General features: G+C 38.0%; 1 protein-coding gene across 17 annotated transcripts in view; it reads left to right on the top strand.

Annotated features, from left to right (window-relative positions):
• The window catches only part of BBS9 (Bardet-Biedl syndrome 9), a 442463-nt gene that overhangs the window by 18018 nt on the left and 408466 nt on the right, over positions 1-15979 (top strand). For all 17 annotated transcript variants that reach the window (XM_027102231.1, XM_027102227.1, XM_027102230.1 and 14 more), the window contains 2 exons: positions 1018-1082; positions 6757-6870. In XM_027102231.1, the coding sequence (XP_026958032.1) occupies positions 1018-1082; positions 6757-6870 (179 nt within the window). The remainder of the gene's footprint in view (positions 1-1017; positions 1083-6756; positions 6871-15979) is intronic.

Genomic DNA, 15979 nt, shown 5'->3' with positions numbered 1-15979 from the left:
ATTATAGTTCTTTCACTTTAGAACAGAGTCTGCATCAGAGGTCGAACATCTGAGGCCTGCTTTCAGATTAGTTTTAAATTTAAAAGAATTGCCAGCATTTAGGAACGAGAAATTTTCACATAAAATCCCTGCATTCTGGCTTTTCTTGAAAAAGAATGTGGAGATCTGGCCACAAGCCCAGAGCTGAGTAGTCGTTGCCTCCTTTAGTCTGGCCCTAGTCTCCAATTGATCACAGCCATTTACACTCTTTATTCACTTATATCTTCTGACTTGACCCTTGAAGACTTTGAATTTGGGATTTCTAGATTGTGCCTTGTCTCTGGAAACCACTTGATAGGGGCTGGGAAGTGTAGTGGTGACAGTGGCTGTTTATTTCTGTTTGAGATTTAGACCAAACTGAAATATTTTCAATACCTTTAGTATAATTTCAGACCTCCATGTGATATATGCCTTTTGCCATTCTGTAGTGCTTTATACTTTACAAGGTGCTTTCACATGATTTTTATTTCATTTAATTTAAACCTCTTATTTTCCAAAAGGGGAAATAGGCTTAGAGAGTGTAAGTGACTTGCTCAAGCCAGGACCAGAGCGTGGGTCTCCCCCTCCACACACACCCTGTGGCTTGCGGGATCTTAGTTCCCTAACCAGGGATCGTACCCACACCCACTGCAGTGGAAACACGAAGTCTTAACCACTGAACTGCCAGGGAAGTCCCACGTGGATCTCTTTATTGTGGGAGAGCACTCCTGAAGACGCCTCAGATATGACTTTTGCTGGGAGACCCCCTTGGCTTCAGTATGAAGGCAGCTCCTTGAGGCAGAGTCCTTGGGCCTCTGATATTGCCAAACTGGTTGCTTGTTGTTCAATTTATTTTTTAGCTTTGAATGTTATCTAGTGAATTATTTAGTTCACTCATGATAGGTTATGGTTAAAATCTCGTTTTAAAATCATTTTGTCATTTTTTGGGTTACATCTGAAGCTAGTATTTAAACTTTTAAAAATTTCCCTGTTTTTCAGAGGTACTGAAATGCTTCATTTGGCTGTGTTGCATTCTAGAAAACTGTGTGTCTACTCTGTCTCAGGTAAGAAACATTTTTTTCTAATGTAGAATTTGTACTAAAATCTGGACTTCTTAATATTATGTAAGAATAGTTAATATTGACTCAGTTGAAGGTTTTCTTATCTTGGTTAGCATTTTCCCATTGTTCATTTATTCTTTCAGGTACAAAGGCTATTACATTTTCTTGGTCTGCTATTTCCATGCATACTTAAATTTCTATCACTGTAGAGGGTTCCTTGGAATCTCCTTCCTCTGAGGAATTGTGTGCAGGATTGCCTATGACTAATAGAGGCCAATTCTGGGTACTTAGGACACTTGAGTCTTAAGAAATGTTCAACAGCAACAGCAAAATTCATTACATGCTGAGTCATGGTGGTTTAAAGTACATTTTCTTTGGTGAACCTCAAGTATTTCCCTTTACAGTTCCAATTTCTTGGCTTTTGGCTGTCTTTACTCAACCAGACCTTAAGGCATTTATTTGAGACTTAATTAGGTTTCATTCCCTGACATGGTACTGTGGGTACAAGTATGAAAGTTAATTGCGTTTTGGTTTCAGCATTTTGGCCCTTATTAAATATGAAAAGGTAACTTACAAATTTTGTTTCAGTTATTAGATAAATTTTAGTCCAAGTTGACAGTTATTTTTATGACGTGCAATATGGGGGAATCTTTTAACGGATACAATAAAGCTGAGTGTCTGTGGACCTATTGCTTATACAAAAGATACTCTCGGAATTTGCTGTAAATATTAGCTTCTAGGATTTGGATTTCTCACACTCATTTTCTTGATTTGGGCTTTCTTTGTATTTTGCTTTCAATTTGAGTCATGATTCATATTTACTGTCACTGAGCTGGATATTTTTTTTTAAAATAAATTTATTTATTTTATTTTTGGCTGCTTTGGATCTTCGTTGCTGTGTGTGGGCTTTCTCCACTTGTGGTGAGCGGGGTCTGCTCTTTGTTGCGGTGCGTGGATTCCCATTGTGGTGGCTTCTCTTGTTGCGGAGCACAGGCTCTATGCAGGGGCTTCAGTAGTTGTGGTGCGTGGCCTCAGTAGTTGTGGCTCGCGGGCTCTAGCGCGCAGGCTCAGTAGTTGTGGCGCACGAGCTTAGTTGCTCTGCAGCATGTGGGATCCTCCCCGACCAGGGCTCGAACCCGTGTCCCCTGCATTGGCAGGCGGATTCCCAACCACTGCACCACCAGGGAAGTTCCAGGGCTGGATATTCTTAGGTCATCTCTTTTTGGGGCAAAGATCTATTAGATATTGAAGGCAGTCTTGATATGTGGTGTGTGGTAGGCATACTTGTTGAATGAATGAATGAACTTATTTCTAGGTAATGCTGAGGCAATTGGTAGTGGCTATTTATTACTCTCTGTATGTTATTTTCTTCTTTCTTCTTTTCCTTCTCTGTTACCACTATCATTTTCTTTTCCATTTCCATTCTATTTATATCAGAGGCCTGGTAAAGTACCTCTTACTGTCATTGCTAAATACTCTTATTGGTTTCATGGTAAAAGATGTTGTTCCTCCTAGTGGTAGGGCAGATATTTAGTGTTCCAGAGTAAATGGAGAAGGTATGATATAAGCTACTTTATTGCAGGCATCTAGTTGTTCCTCTGTTTTCCATCATAAGCCTGTTAACTTCGAGTGATATTTTATTAACAGGTATGGAGGAGGAGAACTTGCCCACAGTAACTCTTGAATACTGCTTGGGGTACTGGTCCCTTCTAGAGGCTCCATGGGGGCTCTAAGAGGGCAGGAGAGGGACACATCCTAAAATCTAGAAATTAGGTTAGACTCTTGGCCTTCCCTGGTCCCGTTTGAATGATGGCTCAGAAAGCCAGAAGTCTCTAGAGTTCCACTGGGGTGTAGGGCATAGGCTAGGGATGAAATGTGTGTTTATCAAAAAAGACTAGTGAAAGAAACTGGCATGTTTGGTCACAACTTGTTTATGGGACATTGGTATCGTCCTTCAACTTAGTGTTGAAAATGAAAGTTATTTGTCACAGGAATGGCGATTTTATTGCTCTTTTATTCTTTCTATTCATTTACAAGCTTTGTATTCTCTGGGGATGAGGAGTTGTCCAAACTACATTCCCTTACACTCCACCTCATTTTCCTTCTCTGTCTCTCATTTCTTCAGCTTCCTATGATATTCGTAGCCTGACAATTTGTATATTTTTCCTGGCTTGGCTTAAATTGAGAAGCAGAGAAGTTAATGTTTTTGTTCTCTTGAATATGTTTCTTGAGGTACCAGACTGAACTTTTACCTAGCTTTTACTATAACAGGGGAAGCATAAACACTTTCTAGTTTAAGTGAAACCACTGGTGTCAGCAGATGAAAAGTGTTAGCTGAACTTGACATCCTTAACCCCGACTGCCCCCTCTCCAAATGTTTTTTCTTTTATGCGCTAATGTGCTCCTAAAAAATATTTGAGGCAAATTAGAGGAGACCTCCGGGATATAGCAAACAACTCTTAATAATCAGAGGCTAGTGTGCTGATGTTTTTTTTTGGGGGGGGGTGATATGTCATTAAATGCAGGCTTAATATAGAGAAACAGCAGGGTCTTGCTGACCTGAACTTAGCCCATCTTATCATACTCTGGTAAAGGAAAAGCATCACATGGCATCTCAGATTCCTTCCTGATGGGCCTCAGTTTCTGAGTAAATGGTTACAGATGTGTGAGCTTAAGCCATACTGATTATGTTCTTTTAAATATTCTTTTCCAAAGATTTTGTACTTACTAAGCATTTGACATATTTATAGAATTTTAATATTTGCCATGAGAGGGCAAAAAGATGTCTCTTTACTTTTGACAGGGTTATATAATCTAATTTGGTTATTTAATACAATGAACCTTTTAACTTACTCTGTAATGGCTTTTATTTCATTTAACATCATTAGATTTCTCAGCAGTTATGTAAAATTACACCAAAACCTGTTTTCAAGGTGACCTTTGATTGTCCAGAGAATTATTTTGTTTAAATTACATCTTGTTTAAATAAGACCATCAGCATAAATGTTCTAATATCCATTTACTTTCTAATTGATGAAACTTTATATTAACTTTAGCTATATATAGACTATTATTATAGATATACATTTACTGTATTCAGTCTGTATATTCAAGGACAAAACCTTTGTAAGTAATTTTAATCTTATGTCATCAATGCTTCTCTAGAAAACAAGTGATCAGAATTTTTAGATTTTCAGGTACTACCTTTATTCCAAGTTAGTATTGAAGGACGATAAATTGTCTTTTGTTCTCCATAGGTGCACTATTACATTTTAAAGTGCTATCACCTGAAATTTAAAAACTTACCAATGCATTTGCAGCTTTTTCAAGACATAAATTCTAATGTCATTTCATGGAAGTGTGTTTAAATATTGACTGCTGACCCTTGTGTTCACTGACCTTTTGGTTAGCAGGCATGCGTAAGTGCATTCCTTACTCGGAGGGGTCCATCTGGTTTTAGGTGCAGAATGAAATTTGGAATTTCAGTAGGGACAAACCAAAAGTTTCTTGGATCTTTTTTTTTTTTCTGGTTTCTTAGAGGCTAGAACTGTCCTTAGGTCAATGCTGTGAGTTATGTTTTTAGAGTTTTTGTTTTTCGCTTTTGCCCGTGTGGCTGGTATGGTTGTGATTACCACCAGTTTCTCTGGACCTTACTGATTTTACTACCATTTAGGTTCCAGAAAGCTTTCATCTCCTATCAGGGTTAGCTGGCAAATTTGAGTCTTTCTCTTTGTTTTTTTACTCTATTGGTATGTTAGTATTTTGGTTGTTAGCATTTTCAGGGGCATAGATCTGAGTAGAAGTGGTTGTCCTCCAAGAAATCCTTGCCTGTTAGTTTTTCTCTTTCAACCCTCCACCTTCCAAATGAGGAAGAGAAAGCCAGGGACAGAAAGGTGGAGGTGAAAATAACATATATATATTATACTGAAGTATAGTTTATTTACAATGTTGTGTTAATTTCTGCTGTACAGCAAAGTGATTCAGTTATCCATATTTATATATATACACACACATTCTTTTTTATATTCTTTTCCATTATGGTTTATCACAGGATATTGAATATAGTTCCCTGTGCTATGCAGTAGGACCTTGTTGTTTATCCATTCTATATATAATAGTTTGCATCTGCTAACCCCAAACTCCCAATTCATCCCTCCCCAGGAAATAACATATTTTTGATGCTGCTTTTTTTTTTTTTAATTTTGGAAATTGTCATTGGCTTACCAGGTTCCCTGAAAGTTGTTAAATGATGGACAACCAGGTACCAGTATATATAGTGATGGCTCTGAAGACCTAGTTTGAGTACTGTGTCCTTTATCAGCTATGTGATTTTGGTGGAAATTTATTGAATTATTTTTAAATTTAAGGTGCCTCAGCTGTAAAGTGGAAGTAGAAATACTTCTGTTCTTACAACCTCCGTGTACATTGGTGAATCCTTCTGGACAAAAAACAAATAAATGCACATGTATAAATATGTATATACATACATACATACAAACATATATTTAGATTTTTTAAAAATAAATTTATTTATTATTATTATTTTTATTTTTGGCTGTTTTGGGACTTTGTTACTGTGTGCAGGCTTTCTTCAATAGTTGTGGCACATGGGCTCAGTAGTTGTGGCTTGTGGGCTCTAGAGCACAGGCTCAGTAGTTGTGGCACACGGGCTTCGTTGTTCCACGGCATGTGGGATCTTCCCAGGCCAGGGCTCGAACCTGTGTCCCTTGCATTGGCAGGCAGATTCTTAACCACTGTGCCACCAGGGAAGCCCCTATATTTAGATTGTTTTAATCATCTAATATTATGCAGTTTGGAACTATTTCATTTGCTTTGTGATATTTTAAGTTTTTCTTTTAACTTTTGCATTTTTGGATGAATGACAAAGATGCTTCTTAATGGAAAATGTTACATTTGGAATCATTTTTCTTTCTAACACCTCTTTTAATCGTAATGTTCTTGCCTGATCACTAGGATATAGCTCTAACTGTATATACTCTAGAAAGCCTAACAACTAGAGAGTAAAATGCAGATAAAGAATCTTTTCTCGTTTGGAATGAACTACAAAGTGATTGTAGCACATATGATCTATTAAATGCAGGGAAAGTATTTTTCTTTGTTTTGAAGGAGATTCTTCTTGGCAGACTTCAAAGAAAACATATTGTCCTATTTACTTGCTGAGAGAAGCTTTAGATCTCTCTATTAAATTAGAACATAATGTATTAGGGGCTTGAATATTTTGAGAGTTGGGACAGAAAATTGAATTGCTTGAAAGTGTGGGGAATTTTTTTCTTAGACACTTTGATTCATGTCTTTGGTCTATCATTGTTATAAATGCAGGGAACTTAACCTCATTTATTTCAGAACTGAAATTGGAGGATTTTGTTGTTATTTAAATAATTACACTTTACTTAGACATAATGGACATAGATAACAATGTCACCCAGGGTAGTATTTCATCTATTGGTATAATCTAGCTGAGACTTAAATTGTTTTAACTGTGCTGGCATTCTGTGTCATCAGTATGCTAACTGTTCATAATACATATGTTTTAGTGCTTTGCCATTTTAAATTTCACTGAAATTGAATTACTTGGAATTGGTAAGAGGATGAGAAGATATTAATATTTTTTAATGTAAACAAATACAAAGCAGTCTTTTTATTTATTTCTTTTTAGGAAGCTTGGGTAATGTGGAACATGGGACCCAATATCAGATCAAATTGATGTATGAACATAATCTTCAGAGAACAGCCTGCAATATGACTTATGGATCATTTGGTGGTGTAAAAGGTAATTTGCATTTAATCATGAGTGTGCTATTGTAAGGACCAGAATATTTGGCCATATAAAAATGGAGAATTATATGGTATGAATCTTAGAGTTAAACGTATTTTATTGAAACCTTTATATTCAAATACTTGGGCAAAGTAATAAAAAAAGAAAACTTTAAACATTGAATGAGTTTGATTTTCATATAACCAGCACTTTTATGTGGTCTACAGAGACATTTCTAAAACTGTTTTTTCTTTCCATTTTGTCTTTTATACATGAGCTGGCTGAAATTGAGCTTTTCTGTGGTGGAACTGTATGCCTGCCTCTCTCAGTGGAAGAAGGGGTTGATCTCTTCATTGATGGGGGTCCCGGCTCTACTTAGGCAGGGTATAGGCAGGGTGAAGCTGTAGACCCGTCTCCACCTAATCCACCTCCAGGGCCACTGTACAGGGTTGTGCGAATTGTTTCTAAACCAGGGCACCTGGACCAGGGGCATGTGGAGACTGAAGTGCAGACCTGATCCTGCTCATCAAGCCATGTGCTCTGGCCTGGAATAAACATCCCCAGAGGAAGGGTGCCTTTCCTAAATTTCACAAAGGCATTACCTTTACGAAGTACTGGCCTGGTGAGGCTGGGTTTCTCCCACCCTGGTGGTATCTCTTTCTAATTAGCACAAGGTCTACCACCCTAGTTCCAGAGCTTCTGAGTTACCAGGGCTTGGTGCTTGCTTGTGTTTACTGTTGCTTGTGGTGTGAGAGAATAATTTACAATCCAACTCCTCTCGCTTCACTGTGACAGGACGATAGAGGAGCTGCTGGTGTTGAAATGAGGATAGGAAGCCAGGTGTCGACACCTGTGTGATTTTGTGTGTGTGTGTGTGTATGGGTGTGTGGCACCTGATGAACAAGTAACTAGGGATTTTATAATATAGCTCTCTTTGGGCTCAAGTTTTTATGAGTTTATTGTTTAACTGTTGTGTTAATAAAAAGTAGGCTACCTATGTTAGATTTTGCTTTAGTGACACAAAAAATGTATTTTGGAAGCATCCTTCATTCATGTGAACTCACTCTTTTCGTATATAGAGGTAAAGGCAAGAATATTTTGGGTGGTAATGTACAAATAAATGTTTTGTGTAATTAAAGTGATATGAGACAAAACACTTGGCTGGATTGCAGTATTGCTTACCTTGAGTAACAGGAATGTTTGGATTATTTGAAGAATATGGGAGATGTCTAGAGTTAGATGAAGAGAGGAGAGAAAAAGCTAAAATTTGATGAGAGGCTAACTTCTGTGAGGTGTCCCCTCCGAACTTCAGCTGTTAGAACTGATTTCCACTGTTCTTTAAAAAAATGTCTGATATGATCGGGGGACCTAGGTCTCCCCTGTTTAATTAACTGTTTTCAATGTTCTTTCCCCTACTAAATCCCCAAAAGAAAAATGGCTAAATTCTATACATCTGGAGTAAAAAAAGTTATTATATGAGGAAAAAGTGCTTTGGCTAAATGAAAGTAAGTTTTTATTTTTTGGTACCATCAAGACATTTATTTATTTTAAAATTTATTTATTTTTTATTTTATTTATTTTTGGCTGTGTTGGGTCTTTGTTGCTGTGCGCAGGCTTTCTCTTGTTGCGGCGAGCGGGGGCCACTCTTTGCGGCGGTACGCAGGCTTTTCATTGCAGTGGCCTCTCCTGCTGTGGAGCACGGGCTCTAGGCATGCGGGCTTCAGCAGTTGTGGCTCGCGGGCTCAGTAGCTGTGGCGCACGGGCTTTGTTGCTCCGAGGCATGTGGGATCTTCCTGGACCAGGGCTCGATCCTCTGTCCCCTGCATTAGCAGGCAGATTCCCAACCACTGTGCCACCAGGGAAGCCCTATTTTTAACAAGACAATTCGTTAGATCACATGTCAAATGTTATCTTACATTGATTGCACTGTACTTTTAGTTTTATTACCAGATCAAGTTAACCCAATTAAAATAAAGTTTTAAATAAATTAAATAAAAAAGAAATTCCTTGCTTTTGTGTGATATTTTTGCTATATTCAGTAATGGACTTTCAAAGTAATTAGAGTTGCTACTAGTTTTGAAAAGAATAGGTAACTTTGTACTTGTATATCTTCTCTTAGTTCCTACATTATGCCTTACATTTAAAAAGTACCTTCTGAAAAAGCAAGAGGCTATTATAACATATCTTACTTTCCTATGGTTAAGCACGATATTTCCCAATTTGAAACAGAGAGATATACGAGTAGCAGAAGCAATTATTCTGTTTCATGGGTTTGAGACACTTGCATAATATCACTGAGGTATCTAAAAGGAAACATGAAAAAGTAATGGGGTGGTAAGGTAGTAAAAATTAGCCTTTTTGGGGGATTGGCATGGGGAATGGGGAGTTACTGCTAATGGTTACAAGGTTTCTTTTTGGGATGATGAAAATGAACTCAAATTAGATTATGGTGATAGTTGCACAGCTCTATAAATACACTGAAAACTACTGAGTTGTATACTTTTAAGGGGTGGTAAGTAAATTATATCTTAATTGTAATACTGTTAAAAATTATCCATGGGATAAAACTTGCTGCTAGAGAGGTGATAGTGCAGTCTGTACATCCTAGATGGCTTGTGGCCATGTAAAATTTTACAGTACTCTTATAAAGCAGGTTGGCTGTTAAGAACTGTGAAAATGTTCCTGAATGCTGATATGTGGTTTACGGAATGTATATAAGGAAGTGATCCAAAATGTGAAAAAGTCATATCAAATTGCCATATATTTAATTATTTCCTTTCTCTTTGTCCTCCCTTCCTTCCTTTTGTATATACATGTATTTATTTGCAATATAGAAAAATTAGAAGTGATCTAAATGAGTAACAGAGGAGAATGATTAAGTAAGTTTTGATGCATAGATTCAGTGGGTTATTATGAAGCTGTTGAGATTGTTTGGTTTACTGAAATGAACGTCTTTGAATATAAATCTTTGCCCATGTTTCTTATTATTTTCCTAGGATAGAATGTAGAAGTGGAGTTATTGAGTCAGAAGGGTACAAAATACTTTTTTCTCAAAAAAGCACTCCTGCAAACTATATAAATATATTGTAAAAAGTACAGAACTTAGGAAAAAGAAAGTAGAAGCTACCCCAAGAAATGCACATTTCAAAAGAAAGCCTATTTTCTAAACCTGATGCTGCTACTGTGTGTCTGATGTGCACCTTTACAGGAGAGAGAGCGGGTCAGTCTTTTAATCTGAAAACTTCCCTAGGCTTGATCACTTGATCTGAGTTTTTTTTTTTTTAATCTGAGTTTAAAAAAGGAAATTGAAAAATTTTTGTCTTCTACCTTCCTCTGTATTTAAGATGTCTTCTTGTGGAATTATTAAGTTGGGTAATCGTGTCAGTAGTCCTCAAGAAAGGAATTAAGCAAAAAGAAAACCTAGCAGCATTTTAAACAAATGTGTTTAAAGTACTGATAGGCAGAGGGAGTTTATTTGGTATGTGTATCAGAATGAACTACCACTAGATGGCAGTCCTCTACAACTTTGGGCTTTAGTTGGGTCTCCCTTTGAATACAGAGGTATGGTAAAAAATCACTAACGGAGGAATTTTTATCCCAAATAATACTTTGCCTTTTACTAAAAATAAATGTAACTTCAGAAGAGCAATGGAGTGGTTCTTAAAAAATTAATTATTATAGGTAATATCTCCGAATATAATGTAAAAATGCTTTCTAGCTGTTCTTTTCAAATTTTAATTTACATCCAAATCGTAAAGGGATCATGATAAAATTGTAGGTTCTGGCTCTGCAAGTCTGGAATTGGACCTGAGAGTTTGAATTTCTGACAGTCTCCCAACCGATGCCAAGTTGCAGAGATCTAGAGCTTTGCTGCCACCCTGCATCTACTGAGTGCTTGTTCTGTACCAGGCACTGTCCTAAGGGCTTTATAGGTTGAGTAACTTAAGATATACTTAGTAAATGGTAGAGGAGGGATTCCAACCCAGGCTCTCTGCTTCTAGAATCTTATGGCGTTAACCATACTATACTGGGCTATCTAGGCTATGAGTAAATTTGCTTTCTCCCTGATTCAGGAAAAAAACTTTCCAATCAGAAAGATGTGTACTTGGTTTGGCTAAAGATGGTGCATAACTTTGGTTCTGCACAGATTATGGAAAACATGTTGGGTAATTTCTGGGTCAGATATTTGCTTTCTCAATTTCATTTCTTTGGTTGGTACTTTGGTTTATAAGAAAAGTACCCCCTAAAATAATCAGAGAGTTTATATGTGTGTGGAGGTAATATATTATTTGAAATTAGCAAAAGAGTAATTACTGTTTTTTTCTAACCCTTTTTTGTTTGCTTGCTTGTTAAGAAAACCTTTCAAAAATACCCTTTATGCATTTGCAAAAACTCAAAGGTGCATTCATTTGATGCCATAAGTTTTGGTTTTACCTCAAGCTATGTTGCAATGTCTATTAATGAGAAAGAAGTGCTAAAGAAATAGGAAATCTAGTTTTATGAACTACTTGAAGAATATTGCCTAGTATCTTCCATTATTCAAACTACTACCTGCCATTCCAGAATTTAAGTAAAAATTCTTTCCATATTATACTTTTTAGAGGGAAATGATTGAAATGTGCGATATTAGTGGCTATATTGGGCTTATTTTTTTACAGAGGGGTGTGGAAGATGTGTTTGAAGTTTAAAATGTTTATAGTTTCTTTGATTTTATTCTAAACCGCTTTTTTGAAGGAACATGTGACTCTGGGTTTTTGTAAATATGGTAGTTTATCTATGCTTTTTATACTATTGACAAATTAATGCTTACAAAATTTAGTGAGTGACATAAGTATGGACAATCAAATTATAGTTTGGAAATATATGAAATCAATTTTGAAAAGGTGGATTTGAATTGATTTAAAAATATGTTACTAAATTTGGTGTTATTTATTTTGTTTGGTAATTTGAATTCTACTTGTTTTTGAAAAAAAGAACAAGTGATATGTCTGCCAGATTTTCCTCTGCTTTTGTTTCATTGTGTCACTACAACTTCCAATGGTTTTTGACATGATACTTTACCTAATTAAGATAAGCTTGCCATTTCAGAATAGTATTTGGAAAAGGACATCATTAATGTTTACTGATAAAAACCCAGTGGTGGAATGAAGAAGGAACGTTATTGTTTTAAGGTCAACAACTGTGTATACCTAGTTTGGTAAAATATGATACTTTATGTAGTCTATGTAATGTATCTTGCTACTATCAAGATAAATTTGAGCTAGAATTTCCTTTACTCATAATGTGACTTATAGACCCTATAGTTAGTTGCATCCTCAATTACCCAAAATTTATCCTGTAGGGCTGAGACAGGTTGATGAACCTTATAATGTATAGGAGTCTTTCAAATGTGTGACAATGACAGTGGGAAGAAATAGTTGATTTGTTGGAGATATATGGGAACTTTCAGGGACTAGAGCAAGTGTGGTAATTGCATCATCTCTCTCTCTGTGTCTGTTTGTCCGTCCATCCATTCATTCATCCATCCATCCATCCCTTCATCCCTCCATCCATCCATCCATCCATCCATCCATCCATCCATCCATCCAATGCCCATTTACTGAGAGTCTTCTGAATGCCCAGGCACCGTACTAGTTTCTCAGAGTAGAAAGATTATAAAGTCTTTGAGGAGTCTTCGAGGACACAAGATGAAATCTTGATCTGATGAACAAAATGCCTACCATGATATTTTGTTGAAAAATTTAACTTGAATACATTTTTATTTGAAAAATTACACTGGATTATGATGGGACAGTTTTATTCCTTAAAACTTTTTCCCATTACATAATTTGTGCTTTTTAGTCCATGCTGAATTATTGCCATCTCTTCATAATGAAATGTGGTTTATTAAAAAAAAAGGCTTTATAATACTTCAGTAGTGATTATGACCACCATCTGGTTCTTTATTCAATTTTTAACCTTGTCCAACATTTTGCTTCTTTGCTCTTATTTTTTATATTTATCTTACATTTATTTATTCACTCTATCTATCTATCTATAATTTTACTGTGGTAAGAAAAATTAACATGAAATCTACTTTTTAAATAGATTTTTAAAAATTGAGGTATAATTGACATACAGTATATTAGCTTCACGTGTACAATAGAATGATCTGATATTTGTATCTCTTAACAGATTTGAAATCATATAACACAGTATTGTTATGTATAATCTGCTCTAATTTTTAAAATTAATTTTCTTGATCATAAATTTTTGTTTTTCATTAGAGTATATTTTGAGCTTACCTGGTAATAGACAACTCAAGACTTAAAAAAATGTTGCCATCAAAACCCAAAACTTGGGCTTCCCTGGTGGCGCAGTGGTTGAGAGTCCGCCTGCCGATGCAGGGGACACAGGTTCGTGCCCCGGTCCGGGAAGATCCCACGTGCCGCGGAGCGGCTGGGCCCGTGAGCCATGGCCGCTGAGCCTGCGCGTCCGGAGCCTGTGCTCTGCAACGGGAGAGGCCACAACAGTGAGAGGCCCGCAAACCGCAAAAAACAAAACAAAACAAAACAAAACAAAAAAACCCCCGAAAACTTCCCAATTTCTGTATAGGTCACAATTGTGCTTTTCCACTGGATGTGATTCTTTTCTCTTTCGAATCTTGCATTTGGTACAACTGAGAATTCTTTTGATTGCAGTTGACAGTTGGCTCAAGCAAGAGTATGAAATTTACTGGCTCTCATCATCTGGGCCTTCAACGTGATCAGATCTGGTTTCTCTCTTTTCATCTCTTGCTTCCATTTCCTTGGACAGGCTATTTCCCCCTGGTTACAAGATGGCTATAGCAGCTCTAAATTTTACTTCTCAGATTCTAGTCCATGTGAAAAAGTGCCTGCTTTCCTCCCAGAAGGCTCTTCAAAGCTCTCTTTCCAAGTCAGTGGCTCTGGTTGGGCATCCCTGAACTGTTAATCTCACCAAAGTAATGTGATTACACTTGGGCTAGAGTTACTTTTGCTGAAGGTATAGTGAATTCTCCTTTTACAAATAAGATTGAGAGTGGGGAGGGGTGGATCTTCGGGGGACTATCAGTGAATAATTAACTGTGGTGAGTTTGAGGATTTCAGAGCTGGTCAAGGAAAGACTATGAGATGGCAGTAGCACACAATGAGCATCTTTTGGGTGGTGCTTTGACAGGATTTCTTATGAGGGGAAGTCCCTTGCAGCAGGAGATCTTCCAGAGGCAGTGACACAGGACCACCACCCAGAAGGGGAAGAGGGCAAGGAAACTCCCAGGGGAGGCAGAAGTTCGAGTGGGGCTTATGTGCCTAGGTGAAGTTGCTCAGATGCAGGATTGTGAGTCCCTGTCAGGGAGCTGTGAAGGGCAGCCATGACTTGGAGCCTTTTATAGCCCCAGGATTTGTCTTATATGTGGCTAGCAGGTGTTAGGTGCAGTTTCGCAGGGTATGCAAAGAACGTACACTCTAAATGGGTAAAGATATGCTAATTTGGGCTATATTTAAAGCAGTTGGAGGTGTGAACATTTGAGTTCGGTATCTGTCTGTGGGTTTTGAGTTCACTGTCAGCCTGCTGTGAGGAAGTAAACAATGTAGGGTAACGTGCCTTTCCTTTAAAATGGCAAAAAGTTTCACACATTGATTTTAAACCTATGCACATTTTATATTCTGGGAAAGCTGTCTTGAGGTGCACATAGTGTGTGTCCAATCACACCTCAGGATCTTTGGTAACATTGTCTGCTGGTGGATGGGGAGTATCCTGTATCAGTACTCTGGGACTGATGGGGAGCATGTGTGACAGCACTTCTGACAGTCATCGATGCCTTCTGCTGATTCTCGGTTCTGTTTTTTCATCATCTGTCTTTCATATGTTATCTTCCCCTTTCTCTCTCTCCCTGCCTTTTTTTGTAGTGCGTTTGTGAAATTGCCAGGACAATCTCTCTATCTTGCTGAAGTGTAGCCAGGTCAACTCTTTCTGGGTCAGTTTGCTTTTTTACAGTGCTGGTGAATTTTACTTGCCTTTACTCCTACCCAACCAGAGATGAGTTTGTTTTCCTTTCTTTCTTTCTTTTTTTTTTTGCGGTACGCGGGCCTCTCACTGTTGTGGCCTCTCCCGTTGCGGAGCACAGGCTCCAGACGCGCAAGCTCAGTGGCCATGGCTCACGGGCCCAGCCGCTCCGCGGCATGTGGGATCCTCCCGGACTGGGGCACGAACCCGTATCCCCTGCATTGGCAGGCGGACTCTCAACCACTGCGCCACCAGGGAAGCCCTGTTTTCCTTTCTGACACACTGTTTTGAGGGCTAGATGTTGCTCAGGGAGTCTCTGTGGCTGTGGCAGCCATACTGGACCATCGGCCTCAGCCCTGTCTTTTGTGGTTTTGTTCGTCTTGGATCACTGTTTACTCCACCTGGATGGTCTCTAACTTGTTATCTTGGAAGGTGGGGGGGTATTCTCGGGCTTTGGATTTTCTCTGTGCTGACTTCCTCCCCCACGCCCGCTCCTCCTCCCACCCCCGTCCTCTCCTTCTGGCCCCTAGCGGGTATGTGTGAGGCTTCTCTAGCCCATCTTGCCCTCCCCATCCTCATCATCATTGTTGGAGATATTTAGTGTGGCTGCTATTCTTACAGTCTGTGGCCTTTACTGTTGTTTTTCTTTTGGCAGATAAACACCAACATGGTAAAATTTGTTTTTCTTATCTGATAGAAAGGGAATGTGGTAAAGGTAGAGGTTTTGTTATTCTGGGCATTTCCATTTCTCCAGGCTGTCTATATCCCTTCTGGATCTGTCTTTCCCTAAATTTGGGAGTTTTAGTAAGGTTTCAGAATTTTGTTTATTCATAACCTCACCACCCCCCTCCTTATGTGGAGTTTGGATTTAGCACCTTCAAAAAATGCACTAAGTCTAGCCCTGAAGATTCTTGGAAACATCTACGTTTCTTGATTGTCACCATTTTTCAAAGGTTGTGGCATGAAGTTGTGTTCCTTCTTTTGTTCCACTGCTGCTGGTGTATGTTTACTATTCTTTATATAATTTAATTATTTATTTGTTTGTTTAGTCCACAATGTTACATTTTTGAAAGGGTTTTTTGAAAGTAGTCCCTGGACTGCCAGATTTGATGAACGGATG

This window comes from Aethalodelphis obliquidens, unplaced genomic scaffold (assembly GCF_003676395.1).
Source record: "Aethalodelphis obliquidens isolate GAN/ISIS:26980383/991018 unplaced genomic scaffold, ASM367639v1 scaffold5, whole genome shotgun sequence".
Lineage (NCBI taxonomy): Eukaryota > Metazoa > Chordata > Mammalia > Artiodactyla > Delphinidae > Aethalodelphis > Aethalodelphis obliquidens.
The sequence above is the reverse complement of the archived record's forward strand: the minus strand, read 5'-3'. Positions and strand labels throughout refer to the sequence as shown.